The sequence below is a fragment of the Caloenas nicobarica genome, chromosome 1 (assembly GCF_036013445.1).
Source record: "Caloenas nicobarica isolate bCalNic1 chromosome 1, bCalNic1.hap1, whole genome shotgun sequence".
NCBI lineage: Eukaryota > Metazoa > Chordata > Aves > Columbiformes > Columbidae > Caloenas > Caloenas nicobarica.
The window spans coordinates 128,992,930-129,020,395 of record NC_088245.1 but is presented as its reverse complement, the minus strand read 5'-3'; the positions used below and the strand labels follow the sequence as shown (position 1 = coordinate 129,020,395).

Genomic DNA, 27,466 nt, shown 5'->3' with positions numbered 1-27,466 from the left:
ACAAGTGGAGTATTTAAAGTATTCTGATCAAGAATGGTTCTTTTCTTTGTTTTACAGAAGGACACTGTTGTATTTTTTTCTTATGTGTAAAATATAGCCACATCATACCATCACTGATACCAAGTGTTTTGAGTTTTTGAGGACATAGTATGGTATCAGATTTAGTTGGGTTAGTTCCATAAATGTAGTTGTAAGAGACATTGTATCTGAACACATAATGCTGTGCAGGAGTTTCTAAAGTAGACACTGATTATTTAAATACTGCATATATAAGCAATTTTATTCATTTAGATAGGCCCCAGGAGTAACTCAAGTGTTTATGGAATCAGATCCTTAGGTTTTATGTAGTTAACGCATTCACGTTTCATTAAGTGTAGACTCATATTTATGCTTTAATGTTGTTTAAATTTTAAAAACATTTACAGTAACACTAATTTTGAATATGCCCTAAGGTTTATTTTCAGTGAAATTATTCAGCCTTGGAAAGTAATCATGGCTGAAATACAAGTCAAACAATGCCACTGCTTGGTTTAGGTTTTTAATTTAATCTTACCATAACTGAATGTTGTATATCATAATCCTTCTCTTCTACAAATTCTGTTCTTATTCTCATGATGGCACTTTTTTTTTTTTCAATGACATGGTTATACTTTATAGTTTGATATTTGTAAATCTCATGAAAATTATAAAGCTAAATTGTGCTGGAAGACACACACTTCTACTGTTTTCTTTACAAGAAAGCAGTTATCCTGTTTCAATGGTAAATTCATGCAAAGTGTTCATATAGAGTGTGAAATGTAAAAGTTACGGTTTTTCCAAAATTCATTAAATCCCTTTAGCTCCATATGTAAACGAACCTCTGCTGCAGAAGCTAAAGAAGTAGAAGTTCTAATAAATCTGCACTCAAAAGGATAACAAAGAGTACTGTCAGAAATAATTATACTTTCATTAAATATATAACTTGAAAAGCAACTATTAAAATACTGCTCTATCATGAAAAAACCCATGGTCCCTAGAAACTGAGAAAGAGACTACTGGCTCTTTCTCAAGACATTACAATTCTATATCCTTCTGTAAGGTAATACAGCCTCTGCTTTTCTGGGTAAGACAAACATTGATGTGCTTCAAATAAAGTCCATCCAATTGACGTCCATTCCCCAGTATGATTTTGACATCTGGAGAGCTCACTGCAGAGCTTGCAAAAAGCAAGCCGGCAATTGCTATAGAAACAAGAAAAGGAAGCTTTCTTGTAAAGGCAGGTTAAAGGTCCAAGAACTCTGTGTGGATAGAAGTTATCAAGCGCATATTCAACATCACTATTAATAAAATACAGTGCTATGGTAGTATATAATACTGCATTCCCATGAAGGATCCTGGAATCCCATATCCTTTCCTGGATTTCGTTTCTAGATTTGTTGCTATATATTACAGCAATGGTATTCTCAGTCCTGTACAATATTCTTTTTTGGTGAGATTTTCCTCCTGTTTTCTGCTTCTAATGGCATCTCCAGGTAGAATCATAGAGACAGGTTCAGGCTGTGTGAAAGATTGCTGCCAGGGATTCAGTCTTGATTGCTGAAAGCACCTCCTACGTTCTAACCCATTTGCTTCCCAAGTACTTTTTTGTTGTTTTTATCACTTAATATGCATTTCTATCCCCTCCTCTTAAAAATGTACAAACATGCCTAATTCACTTTTGGGTTCTTAGTAGATAACTCGGAACTCTTCCTTTGGTCATCATAACTCCCTGTCATTTTAGGTCTTGAACACACGGTTGAACTGGCAGGACGTAGCACCAGTAATTCACCACTAATGTGCACATTATCTGTCTCCAGGAATGTAGACTAAAGATGGTTGATACCGCTCTCCACAAGGGAAAAATCACAAGTAATGAACTGTATGAAGGTGGCTTGAATGAGCATCAGGTGCCCGTTGCCAGCTAGGAGAAAGGAAACTTCCATAATTTTTTGCCAGATTCATGTCTCCTGTGTTCATAACCTGAACACAAGATATCAATTCCCACCAATGTCTTTAATTTTTGCCTCAGGATTCTGTAACACTGCCTATGGCTTCTGTAACTCTGACATTAAATTCCTTCAGAAGCATAATTTGCTCAGTCACAACAATTACTGCATGCAGAGGAAAAAAGGGACTATTAGTACTCAACAACAAAGCTAAGCTTGGAACCACTGGGCTATTAGAAAATGGGACTCTAAGTTGCAAGTGAAGCAAACAAATTATGAAATTGCCTGACTTTTTTTTTTTTTTAATTTATTGCTTCATCAAATTTTGTTCCCATATTTTTTATTTCCTTTAGCAATGGTTGTTCTCAGCAATTTGGAACCAAATACGACATATGAAATCAAAGTAGCTGCTGTAAATGGAAAAGGGCAAGGAGAGTATAGCAAAATCGAGGTGTTTCAGACCTTACCTGTCCGTGAGTAATACTTGTGCTATTAAATGAAACTTTAAATGATTATTAGAACATGTTACATCCAGGTCAGCTAATAATTTCAAGTATGATTCACTGTGAATGTTTTATATTATTACACTACTTCCCAGTGTATAATGTCAGTCTTTACATTGTTTCTCAGAAATCGTGTTTTGTTCCTCTTATTCCTGCAGACCAAGTATTATGAATGAACTTAAATTGGAGAATTTATCCCATTATCTATATTTTTGAGACTTAGAAAAATCTTTGGTTTGTATTCAAATGCATAAACCATGAAAGATATTAGATTAAGAACTTTTTCTCATTTACACCCAGGATCTTATAAAAAACTGTGAGAAATGAATTGGCACTTTCCGGAGACATTTCTTCAGCAAACTATGATGCTACAGGTTTTTCAATTATCAAGCCTCAAACAGAAATCTTAAGCTATGCAAAAATGAGCATTATTTTAACTGTGATTACATGCAAATGATAAATGCTACAAAGCCAATTCTGCATTTGCAGCAACCTTTATTTGCAAGAAATTCAGATTAAAATATTAAGGGCTAGTGATAATTCTCAAATTGCTTTCAAATAGAAACAATAATAAATAAATTAAACACAAAGGGAGAAGAAAAATAAAGGAACTACCAGATGACACTGTATAGTACTCAAACAGATATACGAAAATACATCATCAACTATCACTAGACTAGTCTCTCATAAATCTGTTAAAACTGAACTGTTTTTTAAGTAGGGTGTTAGTATAGTTAAGAATATTGGCCTTAATGGGACAAACAATAAAAGCCACATGACTACAAAGAACACAGAATATTTCCATTTCATTATATTATATTCCTATTGATACATTTCTTCTGTCTAAAACCAGTAATGTGGGAGCTTTCAAATTCCTTTTTGATTTAAGCATATGCATATTCTAAATAAATTGAACGACAGATAAAATAATTTGCTGCTATTCGTATGGAACATTATGCCTGCTAGAAAAGTTACAGAAACTGATAGAAATTCTATGTATGTTAACTGATGGAAAGCTAAGTAAATACTATTTTAATATCTAAGTCAATTTATCTTTACTTTGATAAGGGATAAACACAAATATTACAAATATTTCTAAAGGAACTCTATCTCTCTGGGAGAATGCAAAGTTACAGATATTTTGATGATAAGACACTTTAGTATGAAAACACATTTATTTAGGATCTGATTTAAAACTTTTTAATAGGTATTGCATATAGAAATAATAATTAGTCTGTTTATTTCCATTAGCAAAGTGGCTTAAGCTGGCTATAAACACTTCAGTTGTACATTTAAGATTATTTTAATTCTTTCATTACAGAGAAAATTGTTTTTGCTTTTGGAAATCTTATTCTTTACATTTATTTTTTATATAGACTATTATAAAAATATCTAATTTTGCCTTTGCAAATTTATGGAAGAGTTAATTTACTTAATATCTGGACTACAATTTAGATCTCACACAGAGGACTAAAGCTCATGCTTAAGGAAGTTTTCCTGTAGTGTTACTCTTAAACTTCAGTGAGTAGCAGCTTACCAGCCTTGCTGAACCGATGGCTAAATCATTTCTGAAGTAACTTACATTTGAAAATGTCAAAAGTCTGAAAGTCTCAAAGAAATGAATAGTTCTTTCATACTTCTCATAATTTTGTTTCCTTGTGTGAGATAATTAATCTACTTTAGAACATACTTTAAGCAAAATATTTAACACATTTGTTAAGGATGTTCTGCAGTGCTTGGCAGGATCATGTTGATTTTAAAGATTTTGTTTGTAGACAAACTCCCAGCTGTAACTTAAGACTTATCTTATTGCTGAATTATTATCTACTGGTTTTTTCCTTTGTTTAGGGGAGCCAAGCCCCCCTTCAATTCATGGACAACCAGGAAGTGGCAAGAGTTTTAAACTTAGCATAACTAAACAAGATGATGGAGGCGCACCTATTTTGGAATATATTGTCAAATACAGAAGTGTAAGTATTTCAGTTAATAGGTGGATTTTGCTTAATGATACCTGCTTTTAATATAAAGAAAACTGTTGATATGATTTGAAATGTAACAAAATTTTTTGCATACTACAAGAAGAAGATACAGTATTATATGTTGACTAAGTTGCTAATGCCAAATTCTTTAAAAAAAAAAAAAAAAAAAAAGGAAAGCGAAGCACCCTATTCTTCCTAAAGGTATAACTTTATAGCTGGCTGAACATGAGTCAGCAGTGTGCCCAGGTGGTCAAAAAGGCCAACAACACCCTGGTGTGCATCAAGAATACTGTGGCCAGCAGGACCAGGGAAGTGATCATCCCCCTGTACTCAGCACTGGTGAGGCCCCACCTCGAATCCTGTGTTCAGTTTTGGGCCTCTCACTGTAGGAAAGACATGGAGGTGCTGGAGAGAGTTCAGAGGAGGATGACGAGGCTGGCAAGGGGTTTGGAGCACAAGTCTGATGAGGAGCGGCTGAGGGAACTGGGGCTGTTCAGCCTGGAGAAAAGGAGGCTGAGGGGAGACCTTATTGCTGTCTACAACTACCTAAAAGAAGGTCGTAGCATGGAGGATGTTGGTCTCTTCTCCCCAGTAGCAAGTGATAGGACAAGAGAAAATGGCCTCAAGTCGCACCAGAGAAGGTTCAGATTGAATATTAGGAAAAAATTCTTCATGGAAGGGGTTGTCAGGCATTGGAACAGGCTGCCCAGGGAAATGGTGGAGTCACCATCCCTGGAGGTGTTTAAAAGACTTGTAGATGTGTGGCGCTTAGGGACATGGTTTAGAGGCAGACTTGGCAGTGTTAGGTTTACAGTTGGACTTGGTGATCTTAAAGGTCTTTTCCAACCTAAATAATGCTATGATTCTAACTGTAAGTTCATTATGACAAGAAAGCTATATTATCTGTTTTGTTACATAGTATATGAGGAACATTTGTGTTCAGCTCTCAAAAGTGCAGTAAATTAGCAGACATTAAAGTTACGTAATTAAGGGTTGTTTGCACAGCAAATTATTAACCTGTTAAAAATGCATCTCTATTGATAGCATCCTAGAGATAGAAAGATAAATTCTAGTGCTCTATATTATTTTAAAATGAGATTAGTTATCTGATCATGTTTCATTTTTTCTATCTTCCTAGATTCCAAGGCTGAGCTCCAAAAAGCCAAATAATTGACAAATTGTTAGGACTTTCATGAGTTTCAGTGTATATATCAGTTCTTCAACAGCCATCATGCAGTTTATTGGTCTTCTATCAGCTAGAGTCTGATTTGGTGTTCTCTCTCCAAATCTGGCAAGTTTAGAAAACAGGCTTTTCTGAACTGCGTACTTTATTTTTCTACAAAAAATAAAGTGTGTCTTTTTTTATTATTAAAGTAGCTAAAATATCCTTCCTTTCCTGGTATACTATGTTTAGAAATGATTGGGTTGAAGAAGTAACTGTACAGCTGGCAAAAGCAATGAATTTAACTTAAAAGTGTGCATTTTCTAGTAACTACTTTGCATTCTTTTAGGAAGGTTATACTACTTTTATCTGACTAGACCCAGCAAAAAGACATTGTAGCAGAGTACAATAGCAGATTTACATGTCTTTTTTGAGAGTCTAAAAGAGATTGGGAATGTAACATCAGATATTTAGACATATTAAACACAAGTTAGTGAGGACTGTAACAGAAATTGCGATCTTTGAGAAATTAAATGCAGAACTTGTTTTAGTGTTCCCAAAAATGAAAAGCAACTATCTGAATTTGTAATAGTTCTTCTCACATTTCCTGGTATTTCCTATAATGTAACTGTTTGATCATAGTTCTGGGATTATCCAAGTGCTAAACCTGGCATGTAAAATAATTTTCCTAAGTTATGTATAACCAAAGAAGATTAGTAGCTCCAAATCAATTGCTAAAATTTGGTAGAGCTTTTTAGAGTAGCCCAAGGAAATAATGAGCAGTTATTCTGATATCACTGATCCCTAAATCTTAATTGACCTTCCTAAATGACTTTCAGTCCAGTGAGTACAGTTGGCATAAAAGTAATTGTAAAGAAGAGACAAAGTAGTAAAATATGCGATACAAGATACAACACAGTTTTGTGGGATTGAGCTTCCCAGTTAGATTACAATGCCTCTTAGAATTTAGAATTGAGACTATTAAAAAATAAACCCTTTGCGTATAATATATGCATGCAGTATATGGAATTTAACCAGTTTCTGAGATTTAAGTAAGCTAAATGATTTTGGATCTATCCTGGATATTTTTGGAAACCTGATTTTGATCTAGTGGTTTGACTAAGATGCAATATTGTAGTATAAAAAGATGACTTTTCATGTGTATTGTTGAAAGATAAATGTACAGCTTAAGCAGTAACTGGAAACTTAATAGGTTACAGAAGAAGATAGTTTTTACTTGGACCTCAAATCCATATCTCCTTAAGCTTCCAATTGAAAAAGCAATTTGACTAAATTAAAGGCCTTCCTACAACAAAAAAGCACAATAATTTTTTGGTGCTTTAATCAGAATGAATGATGCTATTTAAAGTTCTTAATTATCTGTTGACTCCTTCTCTTCTATCTTCCCCATTGGTTGTATTTAATTAGCTTTCCTATAACTCTCGACAGCCTCATTACTAGCACCTGGACCAATGTATTTGCTTCTATGTTTAAATCACATATTAGATAACAGGCTTGTTCTTTGTGTTTTGTAACAGCTTATGTCTTATTAGGTGTAAGTTCACCTGTATTTAAGTTTTATGGAGTTGTCTGTTCGTTTCTTTGTTTGTTTTGTGGGGTTTTTTTGTTGTTGTTGCTATTTTTGTGGGGTTTTTTGTCTTTTTTTTGGGGGGGTGTGTGTGTGTTTGGTTGTGGGTTTGTTTTGTTTTGGGGGTTTTTTTTTTGTTTGTTTTTAACTGGGAGAATGACAGCCTTTAAGATATAGCAATACTGTGTCCTGGTTTAGGGCAACTGGTAAATTTTATTTTTCTGGAAATCACATGTTCATTCTGTCAAATATCGCTTTCCTAAAATCAGTTTATTCATGTTATGGGCAAGAATTGCTAACTATAATCAGAAAATAGGGAGCTTCATGTTTTCTTCTGTATTTCAGAGTAGGTACTGTGCAATTTTTATAAGTAGCAGCCTCAAATCGACTCATGCTGTTGCACAAAGACAGTCTAGATGGTCTTATAAAGCTTTGTTGATTGAGTCTGAAGCTGATGGCATACATTGGCTTCAAAGCTACCTTAGGAAAAAATAGAAGAGAGAGAAAAGGGAAAACTGCTCCCCAGTGGCCAGCCAGAAAGAACAGTGATGAGAGTTCCAGAGACAAAGATCCTGTCTGATGCAGGACGTGGCCCCCAAGCACATTTCTCATAGTAACTGTGTAATTTTTATGAGGACAGACTCAAGCTCCCCTTTGGTTGTTCCTACTTACGGCACTAGATTGTGACACACGTGGTGAGGTGCTCATGTTGCACCGTGAATGTTAAGCTTTATGCATGCAAATTACTGAGGAAATGTGTGCTGAACTTGTAAATGGCTCTTACCGGCTGTATTATTTTCCAAGTACTATAGTAATACATTAAAAACTAGAGGGGAGGGTTGAAGAAATTGCACAGAATAAGGAGAAGGTGAGGAGGTACAGAAGTCCGGGAAGAAGAAGCACTTGGGATACAGAGGAGAGACAGCCACAGCAGCTCAGGGCAGGTGGATGACCAGGCGCAGACCTACAGGAGAAAGGCAGGCTACAAAGCAAGCTTTGGAAGGTACACAGTTTAAGCTTAGCACAAGAAACTATGTGTGGTCATCATACAGGAATAATCACACGACTCACATAGTCACAAGCAAACGTTTGTGCCTACTGGTCAAGTGCATTTTGGCCATGGTAGATACTCTGTAGCTGCATGTTGCAATTACGAATTAGTGCTTGGTGCATAATGTTTCCCACCATTCTCTGCAAATAGGTACCAGTCTTTTATATTGAAGAGATTTTTTTCCAGCCTTCGGTTACAATTTTGGTACCATGTCCTGAGTTAGTCTGTAATGTTTAAAAAACAAGTATTGAAATAGGCTTCATAGTGTTTGGAAAAAGGAATTGTATTTTTATACTTTAAAGTCACAGAATGCCAACAGTAGTCCAGGAAAAAAAAAAAAAAAAGGAAGGAGGATGTTGGTTTTGTTTTTCCCTGGCATACCAAGTTTCAGTAAAAATTTGGAATTAGAATTAAATCATCAAATTATCCATCTTTTAAGATTATAAACTTCCCACAAAAGCAAGAAAAATTGATTAAAAATCCTATTCTGAAAAAAACCAGTATTTAATTTATTTTTTCCTTTATGTCCATGGTAAAGTTAAGAGGAAACATTAGAGGAGTGATTATTTTTTGCAGGCATAAAAGTTGTTCACCATGTTGACCTGTTACAGCATTCCTATTAATGCTCTGAATTTTTGTTGTGACAAGTGTTTGATTGCTAGGTTATGTGCTTCACTCTTGTTTGACTATGTTGATGGAGGACTGTGTTCACTTTCTTACATTATGATAGGTTCTAGAACAAACTTCCATAAACACGAATCATTTAAAAAGAGATAATTTCTCATTTACTCCCACTCCAAGATACTTACCATAAAACAGTTAAATGTTTTTATATCTCTAAGTTCCACTATACCTTCTAGATCGTTGGATTTTCTGTGCATTTTAGCACTATGTATGTTATCAGGCACTTTGTGCTTTGTTCAGTATTTGTCTTGTATTACCCAGACCTACAAAGCACCATCCTAATGTAATGAATTCTTGTGAAGTCACTGCTTTAAACAATCAGATTGCCTTCTCGGAGGATTTCTTGATATTTTTTCCTGAGTGCTTTCAAGATAGTCTCCTGCCCTTTTATCACAGGGACCACCATAATAACAAGTCTGTCTGAGCTGACCTTTCAGTGCAACAATTTAGGGAAGATGAAGAATAACCAAAAGGGTTGAAGGGGGTTAATCACTTTTCCTCACTTTTTATGAGATCCCAGAGAATGTGATCTTGGCTACAATCTAAAATGACCACTAAAGAGATGTTTTTTTCTAGATTAGTAAATATTTAGGTGCCTAAACAGTGGATTGGCTTTACTTCCACTGTTGTCACATATGCCCTCAGTTTTGAGAAGCAGACAAGTCATGGTACACTGGAGTTTCACACTGCTTTATTTACTCATTTTTGTCAGGGTGTTTAGCTGCTTAGGTTACAGCTGTCTTACAAATCTAGCTTTTAGACACTTCTGAGGTAAATTTGTCTGTTGCTTATATTTAAATTCAACATACACACAAGTAAGGTTGTTTGGTTGTTGTTTGGGGGTTTTTTGGTGGGTTTTTTTGGTGCCTTTTTATTTTTTGTTTGGTTGGGGTTTTTTGTTTGCCGTGGGGTTTTTTCGTTTGTTGTTTGTTTGTTTGTTTGTTTTGGGTTTTTTTTTTGGTGGTTTTTTTTTTTTGGTTTTTACAAAAACTGCATGGACTCTTACTGACCATTACTGCTGCTCCTGCTCCTTTGAACAAGATGGTTTTTGTGTTTGACAGCATATATTGTTTATCATTTAATCTATTAGTTATTTTGTAATTCTCATTTGTATAAAGAATAATTAAATATATTATGCACTAAAAGGAGTGATTGCAAAGGTAAGCACTCCAAATTTGTGAAATGAAGTCTTAATTTGTTCCATTTGTACAGATGTCTTAGATAATTATCTGAATTATAAGAACCCTTTTTCCTCTAGAACACCATCTTAATGGTTTATGTCTTCTGTCACCAGTGTAGACATAGGACTGCATACTTTCTCAATGGTCTTTATATTGTTGCATACGACCTGGTTTACAAAACATTACTATGTGCCACATATTGCTACAGTTAGTGTATGCTTTTATTATATAACTAATATATGGTATAAGCACAGCTTGCATTAATAAACAATTCATATGGATTTAATGGCAAGTTTCTTTTAAAGAACATTGATTGAAATGTAATTGAAACATCTATATAAAATAAACCTTTTACAGAATTTATTCTTAGCAGCATTTGTAAATAATTATTCTACTGTTCCCCAAGATAAACATCAGTATTTGAGCAAAACATACATTGAAACCAAGACGTTAAAAGTGATTGCCAACAAAATCCCTAAATCCACACTGTAGAAACATGATTAGGAGTGATCAAAATTACAAAAAGCCGGAGTACTCAGAACTCAAAAATTCGATTATTTGACTGTTCATAACCTCTGTAAATTGAACTCCATATTTTTTTGTGCATCATGTAGACACATAGTTTAGACAAATAATACAAGAGGTTTTAAGAATTTAAACTAATATTTGCATCTTTACAGAAAGATAAGGAAGACCAGTGGCTAGAGAAGAAAGTGCAGGGTAGTAGAGACCACATCATCTTAGAGCATCTTCAGTGGACCATGGGTTATGAAGTACAAATTACAGCTGCCAACAGACTGGGTTATTCTGAACCAACTTTATATGAATTCAGCATGCCACCAAAGCCCAATATTATTAAAGGTAAGTTAATTTTACAGTGTTTTCTCTCTATGAACTGTTAGCTACTTGTAGTACACCAATGTGTGTAGTTGAACATTAGGTAACTGAAGTCTCCTTTAACTGACAAAGCCCAAGACCTTATACTCTATTATCAGCAAAGGTTTGATTCAAAAACCTTAAATGGAATCTTGTTTCCTAATTTTCTCTTAATAATAAAGTCATTTTTAAGTACAGAAGAAACATTGAATCTTCAACCCAGATGATGACAGTTAACAAGAAATATAGTATTTAAGACACACGTGCTATACATGTTTAAGTTGCCTTGTACTGCCTGTCTGTTGCAAGCAACTTAGTTAGAATTCTTGATTTCAGTCCATCTTAAAATATCTCTACATGTGCTTCAAGATACCGATGTAATAAATGTATTTATTTTAGTGTCTGATGAGGTTAAGGCTTCAAATCGTCTTGTTTAGATACTGTCTTACTGATTTACTCTAACATGGTGACCATACAGCCTTCTATTAGGCCTATTTACAAGCTTTGAAACGTAAGGAAATGTTGTTCTTTTTTTTAAAGTGTGTAAATAGGAAGGTTTGGTTTGGTTTTTTTTTAAGGAAAACTGCATGATATTTAAGGAGTGTGTTTCAGTAACAAATTTGTTAAAGTTTAATGCTTCCCAAAGTAAACTTATATTTTAGTACAACAACACAGAATTATTTCATTCAGAATAAACTTAAAATATGATGATAATTTCTGATATATTATGGATATTTTTAATTTTTGTAAAAAAATGTTATGAGGATGACATTTCAAACTTTTTATCAAATTATAAGTTGATATCTTTACTAATAAATTCCAAATCAGTTCAGTGTCATCATTACCATTTTAAAGTCAAGTGCTAAATCCTCTAACATAGTATTTTCGGTATGCCATGTAATAAAATATTATAATATTTGAATCAAATTCAAATCTAGCCAAATAAGTATAATGGCCAACATATTAGAATGTAAACCATATCAATACCTGTGTTTCAATCAGATCATGTGACAAGCATTGATCTTAGTAAATATGTATATCAAGATCTCTTCAAAATGTTTTAATTTGTCATAGCAATTTGTTGGTGTTCGAAGCATTTTTACTTGCATTTATAGAAAGGAACAGGCATTTTTAATTCATTAATTGGTTCACATTCAATACTAGTATAAATATTTGGTTTATGCACTTGAATTGCAGTAGTGAGAGTTGATTTTCATCTTGACTAAAATTCAGGGCCCTGCGTTTTTAAACATAGTGCATTGTAATTGCCATCATTCAGAAATAAAATTTCACTACATGTTCGAAACAGGGAAAAGGAAATATAGGGAAGCTTGTTGTCCCAAGAAAAGAAAAATATTTTTCAAGTAGGAAAAAACCAAACCAAACCAATCCAAACCAAAAAAACCCCAACAACTTATTTAGGTAAATGTAATGAATAAGCCATTTTTCAATTTTGTATAATTGAAACACAAATCTTGTTTTTCAATGCAAATCTAATTTTAACCTGTTATAGTTATTGAAATTATTCTATATTTTTGCCACAGCTGTTGTAACTAAGCGAAACATGATATGCCTGAGTAAGTGATAATGTAGATAGTCTCTAGACATTCACGTAAAAAGCAGCTTAGTTAATTTAGTTTCTGGAGATAGATAGGTAGAGAGATAGGAAGAGAGATAGACAGATAGAAAGAACATTTTTCTCTGAACATAATTTTATAGGTGTTTAGTGGCTTTTATTTTCATTCCTCTCCTATAACCCTGAAGTAGTTGTAAGAAGTCTGTTACGCTATTTAACATCAGGTGTTCTTTATATAAATCGTTATTGCAATTATGATTGTGGAACTAATTAGTTTCCTTGACAACTGTTTTTGCAAAGCCTGAAAAGAGTGTGAAATTCCTATCATAAGAACTTTCTCTAGGCCATTTTTAAAAGTATGTCAAATGACACTTAGAATCAATTGAATATTAATGTTCATATGTGTGAGTTAGTATGGTTATCTTGTTTCTAAATGGCATAGTATTTTTATTGCAATAGAATAGATATATAACATCGTTGCAAAAGTATGAACCTACACTTTTAAAAAATTGATCGATAATGTGTATAAAATACTTAACTTTGAGCAGAATAGTTCTTTCTGATATCAGTTCGTCAATTCAGATGATGCACTATTTGTCTGCTTTGAGGCTTAGCTATTTGTAGCTAGGCATCTACAGCTGGGTCCAAATAAGGACATAAGCAATAAGAGTGAAATTAGGTAGGCTTTTGAATGAAATCTGCATCCTGTGCTCACTTAGCTGCTTCTGATGACTGAGATTCCCTTCCTGATTATTTATGTAATTATTAGAAAAGTTTTGAAGTCTCCTGAAGGTTTTCATCTGTATGTGCCCAGGTCTATGGCACTTCAGCTGAACTGAGTGTTTCTGTCTTGCTCTAAACGTAGTTTAAAAAGAAGATATCTGTAGATCCTATGTATTCAAACTCATGGATATTAATTATCCTAAGAGAATTTGGGGATCCCCTAAGCATCATGATTGTTAGTTATACCTAACATACTATTTTGGTGAAAATTTGTACAAGCTAATGCAATTAATCGGAGAACTGAAGAGAGATGGAAGCAAAGATATATTTGGTGTCCTTTAATGAGTGCTTACCGGGAAACAGAGGTTGTCACAAGAATTAAGACCTCGGTTCTGATTCCTGCAGAAGGAGCTTGTTTGTGCTTTCAAAACCCATCAAATATAAGGCAGAAGTAGTAATCCCTGAGGTCAGGGACTGGAAGCCAAAATTCCACTTAAGTGAATACACAACTCCTATGGGCACTGAACCACAACTTCTGCTTGCTAGGGAAGTGTGAGCAAGTACCAGCTCCTGGCTGGCAGACAAATTCTGTAATAACACAACATGATGATCTTTCATTAGTAGTCTTAGGTCTAGGAAAGAGGCTGAGGCTGCAAATTACTTTCTGGCATAAGTGAGGTATATAAATGGGACAAACTTTCCTTTAAATTTTTACATGGTTGGCCTCAGTAACCTCCAACTATAGATCCACTTGATTTTGTAATTTCTGTTGCTAGGCCTATAACACATACTATTCACTGAATCACTCAAATTTGTGATTATTTCCTCAGAATTTGTAATCCTTTTGATAAAAATTTCCTGGTTTTCTGAAGGGTTTACCAATGGAACCTTACACTGACTTTGAGAAATACTCAGTGAACCAACTTCTTAAAACACTTTACTTTAAATTAATGTATGTATAAATATATTCATGTATGTGTAAATGTATACGCATATATATATTACTGTAAATTATATCTATGTATGTGTGATTTTACTTCCTACTTTTTTGAGTTATTTTTTGCAGTAAGCAATTCCATCTTTGTATTTCACTTTTTACTCGGGCGTATGAGCATGTATTTAAGAATCATGCTTTGAAGACAGATTGGAATGGTCTTAAATGTAGTGGTTTATGTATTCCAATATTTGACTAAGGATATTAGTTGGCAGTACTTGCAGGCAGCTGTTACTCTGACGTCAGCGTACTTGCCTCTGAATTAAGTCTTTATCAGATTTTAAGTATGGATTTGTGATATTTTAGAAATTTTTGTTCTGGCTTCTCTATAGTCTTGTGATAAAAAATGGCATTCTCAAAGGAGCTGTGTACCTTAGCTCTTAGGTCTTTATCAATGTTAGGACAACATAGACTAACTAATCTCTGCAGCCATAACAAACCCTCTGACTTGGTGTTGTTGAGAACAGCCAAACTCCATCAGCTCCCAGAGCTGACACTGCAGCCCATTTGTTTGGGTCCATTTGCTCTTTCTCAGCAGGGCAGAAAAAGAGATCCTGTCGATGTACCATGCAGCTGGCACAAAAGTGTCCAAATCAGCTGTTATTCTGAACCATTACTATTTCAACCTAAAAACTCTTCTACAGTTTTATATTAAATTAATCTTAAAAGAAGATTAAATGGAAGGTGTTAAAAGAAGATACTTTCTGCAAGTGGTAGATACATTTTCAGAAATTAGTAACAGAATATTAATGCAGGTGCCGTCTTCCAAAGGCTTTTATCCAGTCAGTGCTGTTTCTGTGGAAGGCCAGTAGATATATTAAAAGTGGTTGCAAGTTGTGTTTTATCAGAAGAATTTTCTTCTTCATTATAAATTAATAACTTGGCACAGTAGTGGCAAAATGAGAAAAACATTTGGGGATAATAAGCACTTAGACCTATTTTTCTTGCTTTGCAATATTGGTTGTTTGGGTTTTGTTTGTCTGTTTGTTTGGTTTTGTTGTTGTTTTTTAACTTCCAATGCTGCATGAACTATCAGAATACTTTTTTATTAACATCCCTTATCCCTGGAAAAGTTGTATTCCCATCTCATATTCCTCCCTTCTCCTCCCTTCTCCTCCCTTCTCCTCCCTTCTCCTCCCTTCTCCTCCCTTCTCCTCCCTTCTCCTCCCTTCTCCTCCCTTCTCCTCCCTTCTCCTCCCTTCTCCTTCCTTCTCCTTCCTTCCTTCCCATATCTGTCACCAATGTTTAAAATCATTTAGTGATAGGTGAAGAGGGACGATCTAATATGTGGTATCTTCTTTCATCATCAGTAGTAGCAAAGATGATAGCAAACATGATTTTTTATCAGTAGTTTGTACAAAAATGCAGCTTTAGACTCTCCAGTGGTGTCAAAGTGAATGAAAAATAAAAATACTTCTATAGTGCCATAGGTATGCATGCATGTATATGTATTTGAATTTCTGTATGTACATTTTATGATGTATTACATAGACAAAAAGAGGGCTTTTGAGCTATACAGTGTTCCATTAGAATAGATTCTAGGATACTGAACTTTCTAATCCCGAAACTGAAATACAGAAAAATAGAAATAAGTCTGTCTGATGTCTACAATTTTCTCTCAGGGTCGGCCCTTTAATTTTTTTCTTAGTCAAGTAATTAATTGACTTTTTTGGTTAGAAATAAATTCTATATGATACCAACTGTGTAGCTGCAGAAGATTTTTGTTTCTGTCACCTCTTGCTGCCAAACAGCAGACTGTCTTGCTGCAGGTGCTCTCCTTGTCTCTCACATCCCTTTAATCCCGACCCTTGGGCTGCAAGAAACTCCCTAGGGCAGTGTCCCTTGCTCTGAACGTGGACATAACCTCCCTTTTCTCCAGAAGGGTTGACTTGACCCTGACTATGCGTCAGTGAAGTCAAAAAGCAGCCTTCTTCATTCTTGTTCTGTACCCCACCACAAAAGTGCATGGTCTTATGTCCGCCCAGTTTTCTTAAGTATTCCCTGGCCTGATCCTTTCTGCAGAATTTCCTCACATCTGTGGGTCCTTACGTTTCTAAAGGCAATGATATCTCTGCTATGTTTATTTTCTAGGTTTCTATTTACATCTCATCTTCCCATAAAACCAAGCCAAATTTCTTCCTTCCTCACTTTCACTTGAGTAGCAACAATCAGGTCAGGTTGGCTTTAAGTTCTATTTGTGATATTTTTTGTTTCAGTACAAAATCAGTAACCTGTGTGCATTTGCAGATATAAACTGTCTGCTTTTTTAACTTAGTCGACCATTCTGTAGGTAATGAACAAGGAAAAGACTGTAGATATTCCCTCTTCAGTATTTTGCAGAAGCGATGGTAACCAAAATTAGTCATTAGTGATCATATGTAGCTCAGTTGAAGAGAAGCCCTTTCCAGGTCCAGTGTGTTGTTTTGAAATATAGCCACATTCGGAGGCAGTTAGCTGTAGGGTAATGTCAGCAGTTGGCTTCTGGTACTTATTCTTAGTTCTAGGAAAAGTTATGTTACATCATTAAAAGTTAAATTAGGAGAATTGTGGGCATTTGTAGTCATCATCTTCTTTTGTACTGTCTTTCCGTAGAAAAAGCTAGAAATGCTGCTAAGCTATGAGCAGAAGTCATTACTTGGGGCTTTAAATTGCCTGTTTAAACCTATAGAAAAAGACTTTAGAATTATGTTATGTACTGATTCTTTAATACATACTTTCAATACTTTTGGCCTTATTTTCAACCTATGGCTCATGACCACACTGCCTATCCATGTATTTGTGTATGTATATCTGCACAAACTTCCAGTAATTTGTGTCTTCTGATAACTTTTCAGTGCAGTGGACAATTTCACTAAATTTTCCAGAGAACAGAGGCTTCAAAAGCAATACATTCTTTTAAACTTTTAAAAAATAAATATCTGAGTATGGAAGTAAAATTCTCTGTAGCTCAGTAAGGAAAATACTGTATGAGAAATTTACACACCTTTAACAATGGGATTCATTGGGGAAAGAATAGTTGTAACTTTCTGGCCCTTGATCCTTGCACCAGCTTGGATAGCAATAACAAATTTAAACCGAGAAAGAAAAAGAAAAGCACAGAAGGAGTTTGAAGATCTTTCCAAAGGCAAAATTTCCATTCCAAGGACCAGAAATTTTAAGACCATAATGGGTACTTCTTTTGTACAACTTTGTACATTACAAGATTGCTTACTCTATTTCTACAGCTTTGATTATTTAGGTTTTTAGTTAAATCTAAAATGAGGAACAAAATGCTGTAGTCAAAAAGGAAAGCCTTGAGGTTGTTGCAGCTCTGATCATATTCCAAAGGCAATGAAAAGCTGTAGCATTACCCTGTGAAGTACCTGCATCATTTTCTCATAGGCTGAGGGATATTATTATTCCAAAATCAGAACTTGAAAATGAAGACTTTTGTCCAACTTTTGTTCATATCATAATTCTGAAATAAAAGTGTAAAGCAAAGTCTTCAGCATGTAGTGCTGTATGGGAATTTTAATTTTTTTTAAATATATTTTCTGAAATTCTGAAGGGGGTAGGGATAAGAGATCAAATGTGTCTTTAAAATCTCATGCTTTGAGAGAAGGAGTTGGTAGGAATCACGCCAATCAGATCCATTAATAACCAAAACTTCAGTAGGATGATAGCCCCTACAAAAATTACTTGCTTTCGTTTTGCAAACTAGTACTATAATTTGCTGAGTAAGAGCCATTTCTAATCATATCCTGGAGAGGAGCATTGTTTTCAGTGATAGGGCATGTTCTTGCTGTGGGCTAAAAACAGCTATGTTTGCTCCATTCCTTGCAAAGATTAACAGTTTTTACATGAAGAGGGATAGAAATCACTTATTAAAATTGATAGAACTAGAACTTATTTTATATGAATCAGAGAGACAAAAAGTCTTACTCTATCAGTACCATTAGAAATGTTCATAGAAATAAAATATTTTTTTAAAAAAAATAATTCTTACTGTACAGATATCACAGAAATTAGCTGCTACTGAATACTAGAAAAGCAGTAGAATGCTAGAAAAAAAAAAAGAAATAGTAGTCTAAGAGCTACACTGTATTCACAGAACTTGTGCTTCAGAAGTAATTGATTTTTTTTTTTTTTTTACCTTGTGGATTTAAGTTTGCTTATCTTCTTAGTTTTTGAATGCTATGAGAAAAAAAGGAAATCATCATAGATGTTGAATGTTGTGTTAGGCCACACTTTGCAAGTATGGTACTCTTATTCACCTAGAATATTCGTCATAAGTAATTGCTAGCATCATATTGCTTTATAATTAAAAAACCTCTTAAGTGCCAATTAAAATATTAGATTGTTAACTATAGTCTCTAAAAATATTTAAAAGCCGTGTTATTAAAATAGCTGCGGAAGTTTAATGTGTCAAAGAATTTTTTGCTATGAATATAAGGACCAAATAGTTAAGTCTTAATATAAGGAGCTGGTTGTGAATTTTGAACAGTCATAATTTATTTTAAAATGAATATCACTGGAAACACCACAGTAGAAATAAGTGTGAGGACGGGCTAAAGTCCATTATGTATTCATGAAACAGCAGCTCTCTGATTTAAGCTAAATTTGAGGTGCGTTGTAAAAAAAAAATTAAAAAACCCCAGAAGATTAAAATCCTAAAGCCTAAAAAATCCTTTTATTTTGGGTAGCACTTATATTCTGCATGTCTTGATTGTATATTTGTGGAAAGAGATGGTAATTTTTCCACCACTTGCCTTCTCCTCAGACTGTGAGCTCTCTAGAATAAGAGACATACCCCAATACATTTCTGCTGAATGTCAGAAATCATCCTCTACACTGATTTTAACCTTAAATAAATTATTTTAAAGTTTAAGTAATTATAATAAGGGACTGATATAATACAGTTTAAATGAAAACTGGGGGCTTAACAGTTTCCATCTATTTCCATTACAACATCTTAAAATGCACTTTTAAAAGTAAATAAGATGTAACTAAGGTTATTGTTCATACTACGTGAGATTTCTACATTTCAACTTCTTTTGAAATCTCTCTTGAAACAGCAGCATGACACTGATATTAGTCACTATCCATATAATTGCTGTGTCACTGTAGCTGAAAATAAATATTAATATCCAGTCAAGGAGATTAAGATGTGTAAACATACATTATATTGCATGAACTTGACTGTATTATCTGCCAAAAAGTGAACTTTCAACACAAATATTCACAGAAAATATATATATTCAAACTTCATATATTGCACTGGATTGCATCTAGACACACTGTGCAGACTTCAATCTCTAAGAAGTTGCATGTTTTGAAAAGGAACTTTGTTTTGTTCCCACCCTTGTATTAAAGACAATATCTAATTACCCAGCTGTCTCTGCTAATTGCACTGGTCATTCATTTTTTAGGTGGACTTATATCCATATTATTGATGCTGGGTTTGACAGTGGTCCATTCTGGACTCCTACGATAAGTCAGGAACAAGATAAACTTATTGGCAAGATGAAACAGCTAAACAAGTTTCTCTCTTCTTTATTCCTGTGCATGATCAGAACCTTCTTTTTACGTAGTTATTGACTTTTTTAATAGTTTCTTCTTTCAGCCTGTGAGCTGGTGTTTGTTGTTGCTTCAAATGTTCACTATTTCTGATGAGTGTTGCATTGTAGTTTCCTGATTTCCAAGTACCTCCAGCATGAAAAACACATGAAAGATAGTATTTAGGTTGGACTTGGCTGAATATTTTTTAACCTGGAGGGGAAACAAGAGAGTTGGTCATATACTTTAGATGAAATGCTTAACTAAATTGTTTTAAAGTTACACCAAAGAGTTTCTTGCTTTGGCTGCTGTGGAGAACCATGTTGCATCTATTAAGGTACATCTTTTCTGCAGTTTGAGTACTTTATTGTCCAGATTTGCCCAGAGCACTTTAATGGCTACAATTTCATCCAAACTTTAATCATAATTTCACATTTCTATTAGAGTAATGTCTTTCAAGTGATTGTCTTTGCCACAATGTAAATATTAAATTTTTTTCTCTTTTTTCTTTCCCACTGTCACTTTTTTCCTTTTGATACTTTATTTTTCATGTTTTATCAACTTTTTTACTTTTTTCTCTTTTTTTTTTTTTTTTTTTTACACTCTTGATTTTCTGTAACAATTCTTATCCACACAGATAGATGCTGTGAACCTACTAAACGTGAAAATGGAGGCCAGTCCCTACAGCTGAATGCTGCTGATTTCTCTTTCATTGTAGTTATAAGTTTCTGGTGCATGTTTTGACAATGCTGTTAAGGCAAGCAATATGTTTTCTTCCTTTACCTCTTAATTTTATATTTACAGGAAAATAAACACAGACCTGTATAAAACAAAACAAAAAAACCCCTGCTTTTCTATAGCTCTTCTAAAGCTTCCATTACTAGTTAAAATCCTAAATAGTGTAATTACTTCAGTCTGTGCATGCAAAATTCTTCATCTAGCTTTTTAGAAACCTTGTAATTTCTGAGACAAGTTCAGCAGATGGTGCCTGGCTCTTCTGTCTGACACAAGTTGGAGAATGTGACTTATTGAATTTGGTCAATGTGATTGGATTCTGGTTTCTTGACTATATTTTGATTACAAGAAATCTATGCATAAACTTTACCATTGTGAGCCACATGGCTTTCATGGTACACCATCAACTGGTCTTTCATGAGAGCATTTTGATTCTGTATTAATCTTTTTCACAGAGTTGTGCTTATACTAGCTCCTTCCATGATGTGCTTAAAAATCTAGACTTAATAGAGACATTTCACACTTTCTAGTGGACTTCAACAAACATTTCTTCCCTAATTTATAATCTCTGAGTTGCTTTAATTCATAGTATTTAATTTCCTATAATTTGTTTGTGCCTCTCTGCAGCCATGCCTCAGCACTTAAAATAGGTCCCTGCCCACCAAACTCACTTGTGACTCTAATGGTGACACATTCCATTTCATGGCATTTGTTGCACTTGAAGATCCACGGGGCTCAATTTTGACCTATTGTAAGGAAGGAGAAAGGTAGTTTTCCCTATTTTACACGTTAAAAGAATGGCTTACAAAATCTGTGACTAGAACAATGTAAACAAAACCTCAGAAAAAAAGTTAATTTAGTAAGAGTCCACAGAGACATTTTACTGCATATATTTGATATTAGAATTTACGTAGTAGACTAAATTTATAGGTCATTCCTCTATTGCATACCGAATACGCCAAGAAAGCAATACGCTTTAGAGCTAAGGTAGAACTAAATATTTATTTTAAAATACTTCCCTTCAAATTGTGACTAAACATAATAAATATAATCAATTAACAGTATACATTGACTTTTTCCCCTTTATAGGTAATTTCTTTTGGGGTTTAATACCATGATCTAATAACTTCAAAATTATTTGGTCAAATTTAAATTTTATGTATCTTCATCAGTGTAAACTATATTCTTATTTCTTAGAAATAGTGGTTATGGTCAGTTTTGCCAGTTTCATTTCATTCTGGGTAGTCTTTACTTTAAAACACCATTAATAAATCCTCTTCTTATCTAAAACAAATAACAATAATTTCAGAAAACTGGCCTATGTCACAAGTAAGCTGTCTTCAGAATGCACGTGTGTAAATTTGAAGACATAATTTATTTCTATAAATACCTTTTTTTTTAATGTAGTAAATTTAGTATAACGAAGTAGCTGGAATTCAGCAAATGCTATTCTAAAAACATTGGCTTCATTGTAATCTGTAGAAAATCTCTCACTGTGTTAAGGAGGGCCACTATTTATCCACAGCCTTTGCCACTATGTTGTATCACTTTAACCTAATGCCTTGCCATTAATTTGAACTGAATTACATTGACATGTGCATCGTATGGTGAAGAAATAGCATTTCTACTCTAATTTTTTGAGAGTTGAAACTTTGGGTTACCAGTTAGAGTCAGTTGGGTGAAAGTCTGTTTTTCCATGCACAAATAATGAGAATGTATGCATTGACTTTGTTATTTAGTTTAATAAGTGTTATTCTTATTGAAAAAACAAAAACCCCCTTATTTATTTGTTTAATGCTTAAGTGCTTATTGAACCTACAGACCTTCATTAATGAAGGATAGGGATGTTGACATTGAGCTATCTTTTAAAATGAAACTTTTCTCTTTAACTGTGATAAAGAGGATTTGTAACTGCTAGCTACACATAAGTTATTAAAAACTTTCATGTGTGGGAACACATTTTCAATTGAGTATATCTCTGACAAGTGCTATTGCTTATGCTAAATTTTCTTAAGGGAAGAATCGCCTTGGCAGGAACTTTGCAAGAGGCTTTATTTTTTTTCTAACCAATTCTAAAAACTAGATAATGAAAGCGTTTGTTGTTGTCATTATTTACACTTTTTTTCTCTGTAGTAACAAAAAAACCTGCAAGTACATCTCTGCTCACAACCAGAGAACTGACATTTGGCAAATATGCACTAAGTAGATGCTGCCTGTATTCCCAAGGGGAGGGAAAAAAAAAAATCCCCGACCAAGTCTGGCCTCATCAGAAGCCTCTGAAAATCTCAGTTCACATCTAGTCAACAGCAAATTGTTTGATCTCTCCTGAGGGTGCTTCAGCACAAGCCACCACGTTCTGCTCCCAGGAGCGCTTTCCCAGCTTGCAGGGGCACAGTGGGGCACAAACATTCAGGCTTCTTGTTGGACCTGGGGAGCAGCAAATTCTTTCAAGAGGGTGTTGACTGCAGTCATGTCCCTCTGCATTCTGATCTCATTGTAAGATAGGAATGGATACATATAAGGAAACAAAATTTTGACTTGTGGGCACAATAATAAGGAAAACCATATTGCAGATAAAACCACTACTAGTGAGCACCTGCCACTGGATTAAAAGGTCTTCAGTAAAACTTAGGTAGTGTCATAGAATGAAACATGAAATAGGACCTCATTAAGATTGTACAGACAGTCTGATTCTGGTATTTCCTTATTTTGCAGCATTTTCCTAATTTCATAAAACTTGAAACCTTAAAGCTGTTCTACTAAACATTTCGTTATATATTTTAGCTGTCATATCTTGTCCCTGTTCTTACTTTTTTCATAAAGCAATGCAGGAGACTACTACAGGTGTGTATAAAAGTAGAAAAATGAACATTTCTAAGTCATTGTCCTACTCTGGTTAAATATTTGAAGTACTCTTTCCCAGTTATAAATTTATTATCTTAGCAAGTCATTCTAACGTTGCAGATAGGTATATAAGAAGATGAGACAGGAATTAGAGCACAGGGAGTGATCGATTATGAAATCTCCAAATGTATTAAGAAAGAGCTAATGAAAAGCCTTGAGAAATTTTAGAAGCTAAATATACATTATAAATGACAAGTTGGCTTTTATCCTCAGTGTCACGATGCCAGTGGGATAAGGAGACAAATTTGGATCACTTATCTTTTTTTCTAACTGATAGTAGCTTCATCTGGAAAGCACATAAGTTTCCCGTGTTAAATGAGAGAAATTGTAGGTCTGTTCCAATTTATATTCTTCTGCATTATGCACTTTGAGCTTATCAGGTACTTTTAATATCATCCTTTTCTTGTGGCCCTACCCTTCCCATCAAAGTCCAAAAAGGATGAGTTAAACCAATATTATAGGGATTCTATGACAACTGAATCAGGCAGCTCTGGGCAGTGTCCCAAAACCTTTGTAATGAGAAATAAAAAGAGGAAGAGAATAATGTCATTGGATTGTCATGTATCTCCTGAGATGAATAACTAACACAGTTTTGTTTCTATTTCTCCTTTAAAATGTTTCATAGTTCTATCTTTAGAAACAATGAGAACAAGATTGTTTTACCATATTTTGTATAATCTGTAGGAAGATAAAGAAGATTTTAAGATCTTGTCTTCCTACAGACAAGAATCAAGAAAATGTGAAAAGAGAAATTGGCAAATTAAATTATAATTGGTAGGTATAAACTGAACAGCTTTAAAATTGTAGTTTAAACTGCATTAAAATGATAAATATGTCTTCACAAATTGAATTTAATATTCTGCTGTCATTAGTACTTAAATGTTAGATAAGTAAATTTACTCCTTTAAATGCAGTAATTGTAAAAAGGATTTTAGGTCTTATGATTGACAGTGTAAAATGTTACAATTTTTTCAACATTGTTACATATTTTGAAATGCTAATATTCAACTGTCTGTAAGACTGAAGTCCTAAAATATTCTACATTGAACTTATTCCTTAAATCCAAATTGATGGCACAGAAACTTAAAAAGGATAATGATTATTCTGTGATGTAGCAGTATATCTACAAGGAACAGTATTTTTCAAATGTTTAGATTTACAACCTTTTGAGTCTAAGGGTGGCTTCTTGCCTAATCAGATTTTACTTGTTGTCTTTCTTGTTTCCAGAGTTTTAACAAGTTTCTAACATTTACAAATCATTCATGAATCAAAGTATTTCATAATACAACTTCAAATGTGACTCTTCATTTATTACAGTAGGATTATTAGAATATAAATTGCTGTCTAGCTAAATAGGAAAAATATTGTCCAGAGAAAGACACATATACTGCATACACTGGAAATAAAATATATGTGTGCTTTTATGAGGTATACAAAATACACTATTACCAAGCAACAAAAAAACATTCAATTTAATTTTGTGATGGAATTATAAAGCCAAGCACCGATTTAAAAATATATAATTTGCATATGAAAAACAGATAGTTTAAAACAGATAAACAGATATAGTGGTTTAATTAAATAAATAACCATATGACAAATACTTAGATTCCTGGACCTTACCACGTATACTTTCCAGCATGCAAACCTCATTCACTAAATTGAATAGCTCCACTCACCTGTGTATGGAAATGTAAAGTTAATTAATTAAGCCCAACAGAACAATTTTATTTTTTAAAACAAGTAATGGAGACTCATATACAATTTGTGATTGTGCTAATAGCTGCAATCTTCTACCCATTGTCCAGTATGTTGATGATTTCTAATTGCTCATTTTTTCAGGATTTTTAGGGGAAAAGGAAAAAACCTCTTACTTTTAGGAAGTAGTTTGAACAATATCAAGACAAATGTAGCTTCTGAGGTCTATAATGACATCACTCAAATCTTTGCTGCATCTAGAGCTTATCTGAGCTTATCACATTGTACTTCATCCATCCCATTTCTCCAGGCATATAAGGAATCTTCAGTTTTCCTTTGGTACACATTTATCAGCCTTTCGGTAGAAGTGACGGAAACTCACAGGGAAAATCCTATTCCTTGTGATGCCAATGACAACATCCTAATAAAGCCAATGGTGTAAAATATCAAGTATTGAGAATCTACCAACTTTACCTGCTCAGAAACAGTAGCTGTATACTTGAGAACTATGTTAAGTTTAGATGTTTAACAAAAACTACATCAAATAACTGAGGTAGGAATATCCATTTTATTCATTTTTATATGGTCTAAAGTCCTGAGAAAATGTAGTAGCAATTCTTTCCACCATAGTCCCATTACATTGTATGATATTAATAGCTGTGAATATTTGGTTTACGTTTAACATTTTTGCAGAGGCAATTTCTAGTTAATATGTTATTTTCGTATCATTTTAATTATAATACATGTTAAGTGAGCTGTAATACAAGTGAAGTAAATCTTACTGAGTGTATATTTCCAACAGAATTACATTTGAAAATATATACAATGTACTCAAAACTACTTCTGTGAAAAATATTGCAAGCACTGCAGTTTCTGTAAGTTTCTGTTTCAAAAACAGTGTGAAAGGCAAGAAAAAAATCTGAATTTAAAATAGTTTATTCTTATTTGTGAAACAATGGCATTTTTTTTCATCTCGTTCATGTTTCACTACCACTTTGCTCCACTGATTTCTTTCATGCATGCAGTACTTGCTGTCATCTTTCTGCTTTCTCCCTGAAGAATGTGTGCATAGTGTAAATGTAATGTCCCTCAGCATCTTTCTGAACTGTGTCAAGAAATGTATGTAACTTTGTGCATCTTTCATGTGTTGTTCAAAGTTCATTTTAGTTTTTGCAACTTGCCTTCATTTTTGTAATAAAGAAAACTGACTTAAAGCATTTCTATCTGTATTTTCTTTGTTACTGATAAACACTCTTTTTCTTGTATTACCTACTTAATGTATTTTGTAGCTGAAGAGACTTTTTAACATTATATAAATATTCTTGTTTCAACAGTAAACCTCAGTGTTTTATCCAATAGTGAATTAAAAAAAAAAAAGTAGAATTCCCGAATATTTAGTTTGATTCATATTGGGTGGCTGCCATGCTACCCCCCTAATGGAGCAAATATGTGAAATGTCTGTATAGATACACAGCCTGAGCACTTGATCCATACTGATTTAATCTGCCTGCTCGAAACAATTATATCCCAAAGGCAGGTGTTTTATACTGGGAGAAACTATATTGGTACACAACGCTTTCAGATGCTGACACTGCAGTTGTACCAGTGTAACTATTTCAAGTGAAAACATGCACCATAGACTGGCAGCACTCATAATAATAAACTCATCTTTTTAAAGATAATGCTGTAAAACAATCATACATTTAAAATATTATTCCAAGTAATACTTATCAAAACTGTTGTGTTTACATTTGCTTATGTCTTAAAGAGCTAAAAGAAAGGGCTGTCAAACCTGAAATATTTTATCAATTCAAATACAATCCCAACATAGTTTGACTTTTTTTCAGGTCTCCTGACTACAGTACTCTGGTGTCAGCTGTCATCCAGTATAAAGATGCAAAAATATCTCAGGTCTCTGTGGTATGTGCACAGTGTGATTTTGAATTCTCCCAAATAATGCAATTAAAATAATTTAACCTTTTATGTAATAGCAGTACTGGAACCACACGTAAGTGTATGTTTTCAATACCCGTGCCTATCTTAATTAATCTGCACAGCTTCTTAGAAATTCCTCTAAGAGACATGTTCAGTAAATCTGCTGTCAGTTTGACTGGAGAATCCTGGGACACAGAAACTGAGTCATTTCCCCAAGGCCACCTCAAACCTGGGCACGGAGCTGATGCCACAAACTCCACAAAGCTGCCATCATTGCACAATCTCTCCTCCCTCAATGCTGGGTTCCCTCTGCCCTCCCCATTAGTTATTCTTTCTCAAATGCAAAAGGCATTGTTTTCCAACAAACGTATTGGGGGT

The 27,466-nt window shown here is 34.0% G+C and overlaps 1 protein-coding gene across 1 annotated transcript in view; it reads left to right on the top strand.

Annotated features, from left to right (window-relative positions):
- NCAM2 (neural cell adhesion molecule 2) overlaps window positions 1–27,466 on the top strand; it is a gene marked incomplete at its 5' end in the record, with an annotated part of 293,764 nt that overhangs the window by 248,761 nt on the left and 17,537 nt on the right. Inside the window, 3 exons of the mRNA XM_065641537.1 lie at window positions 2,318–2,437; window positions 4,316–4,437; window positions 10,793–10,973. Coding sequence (XP_065497609.1) covers window positions 2,318–2,437; window positions 4,316–4,437; window positions 10,793–10,973 — 423 coding nt within the window. The remainder of the gene's footprint in view (window positions 1–2,317; window positions 2,438–4,315; window positions 4,438–10,792; window positions 10,974–27,466) is intronic.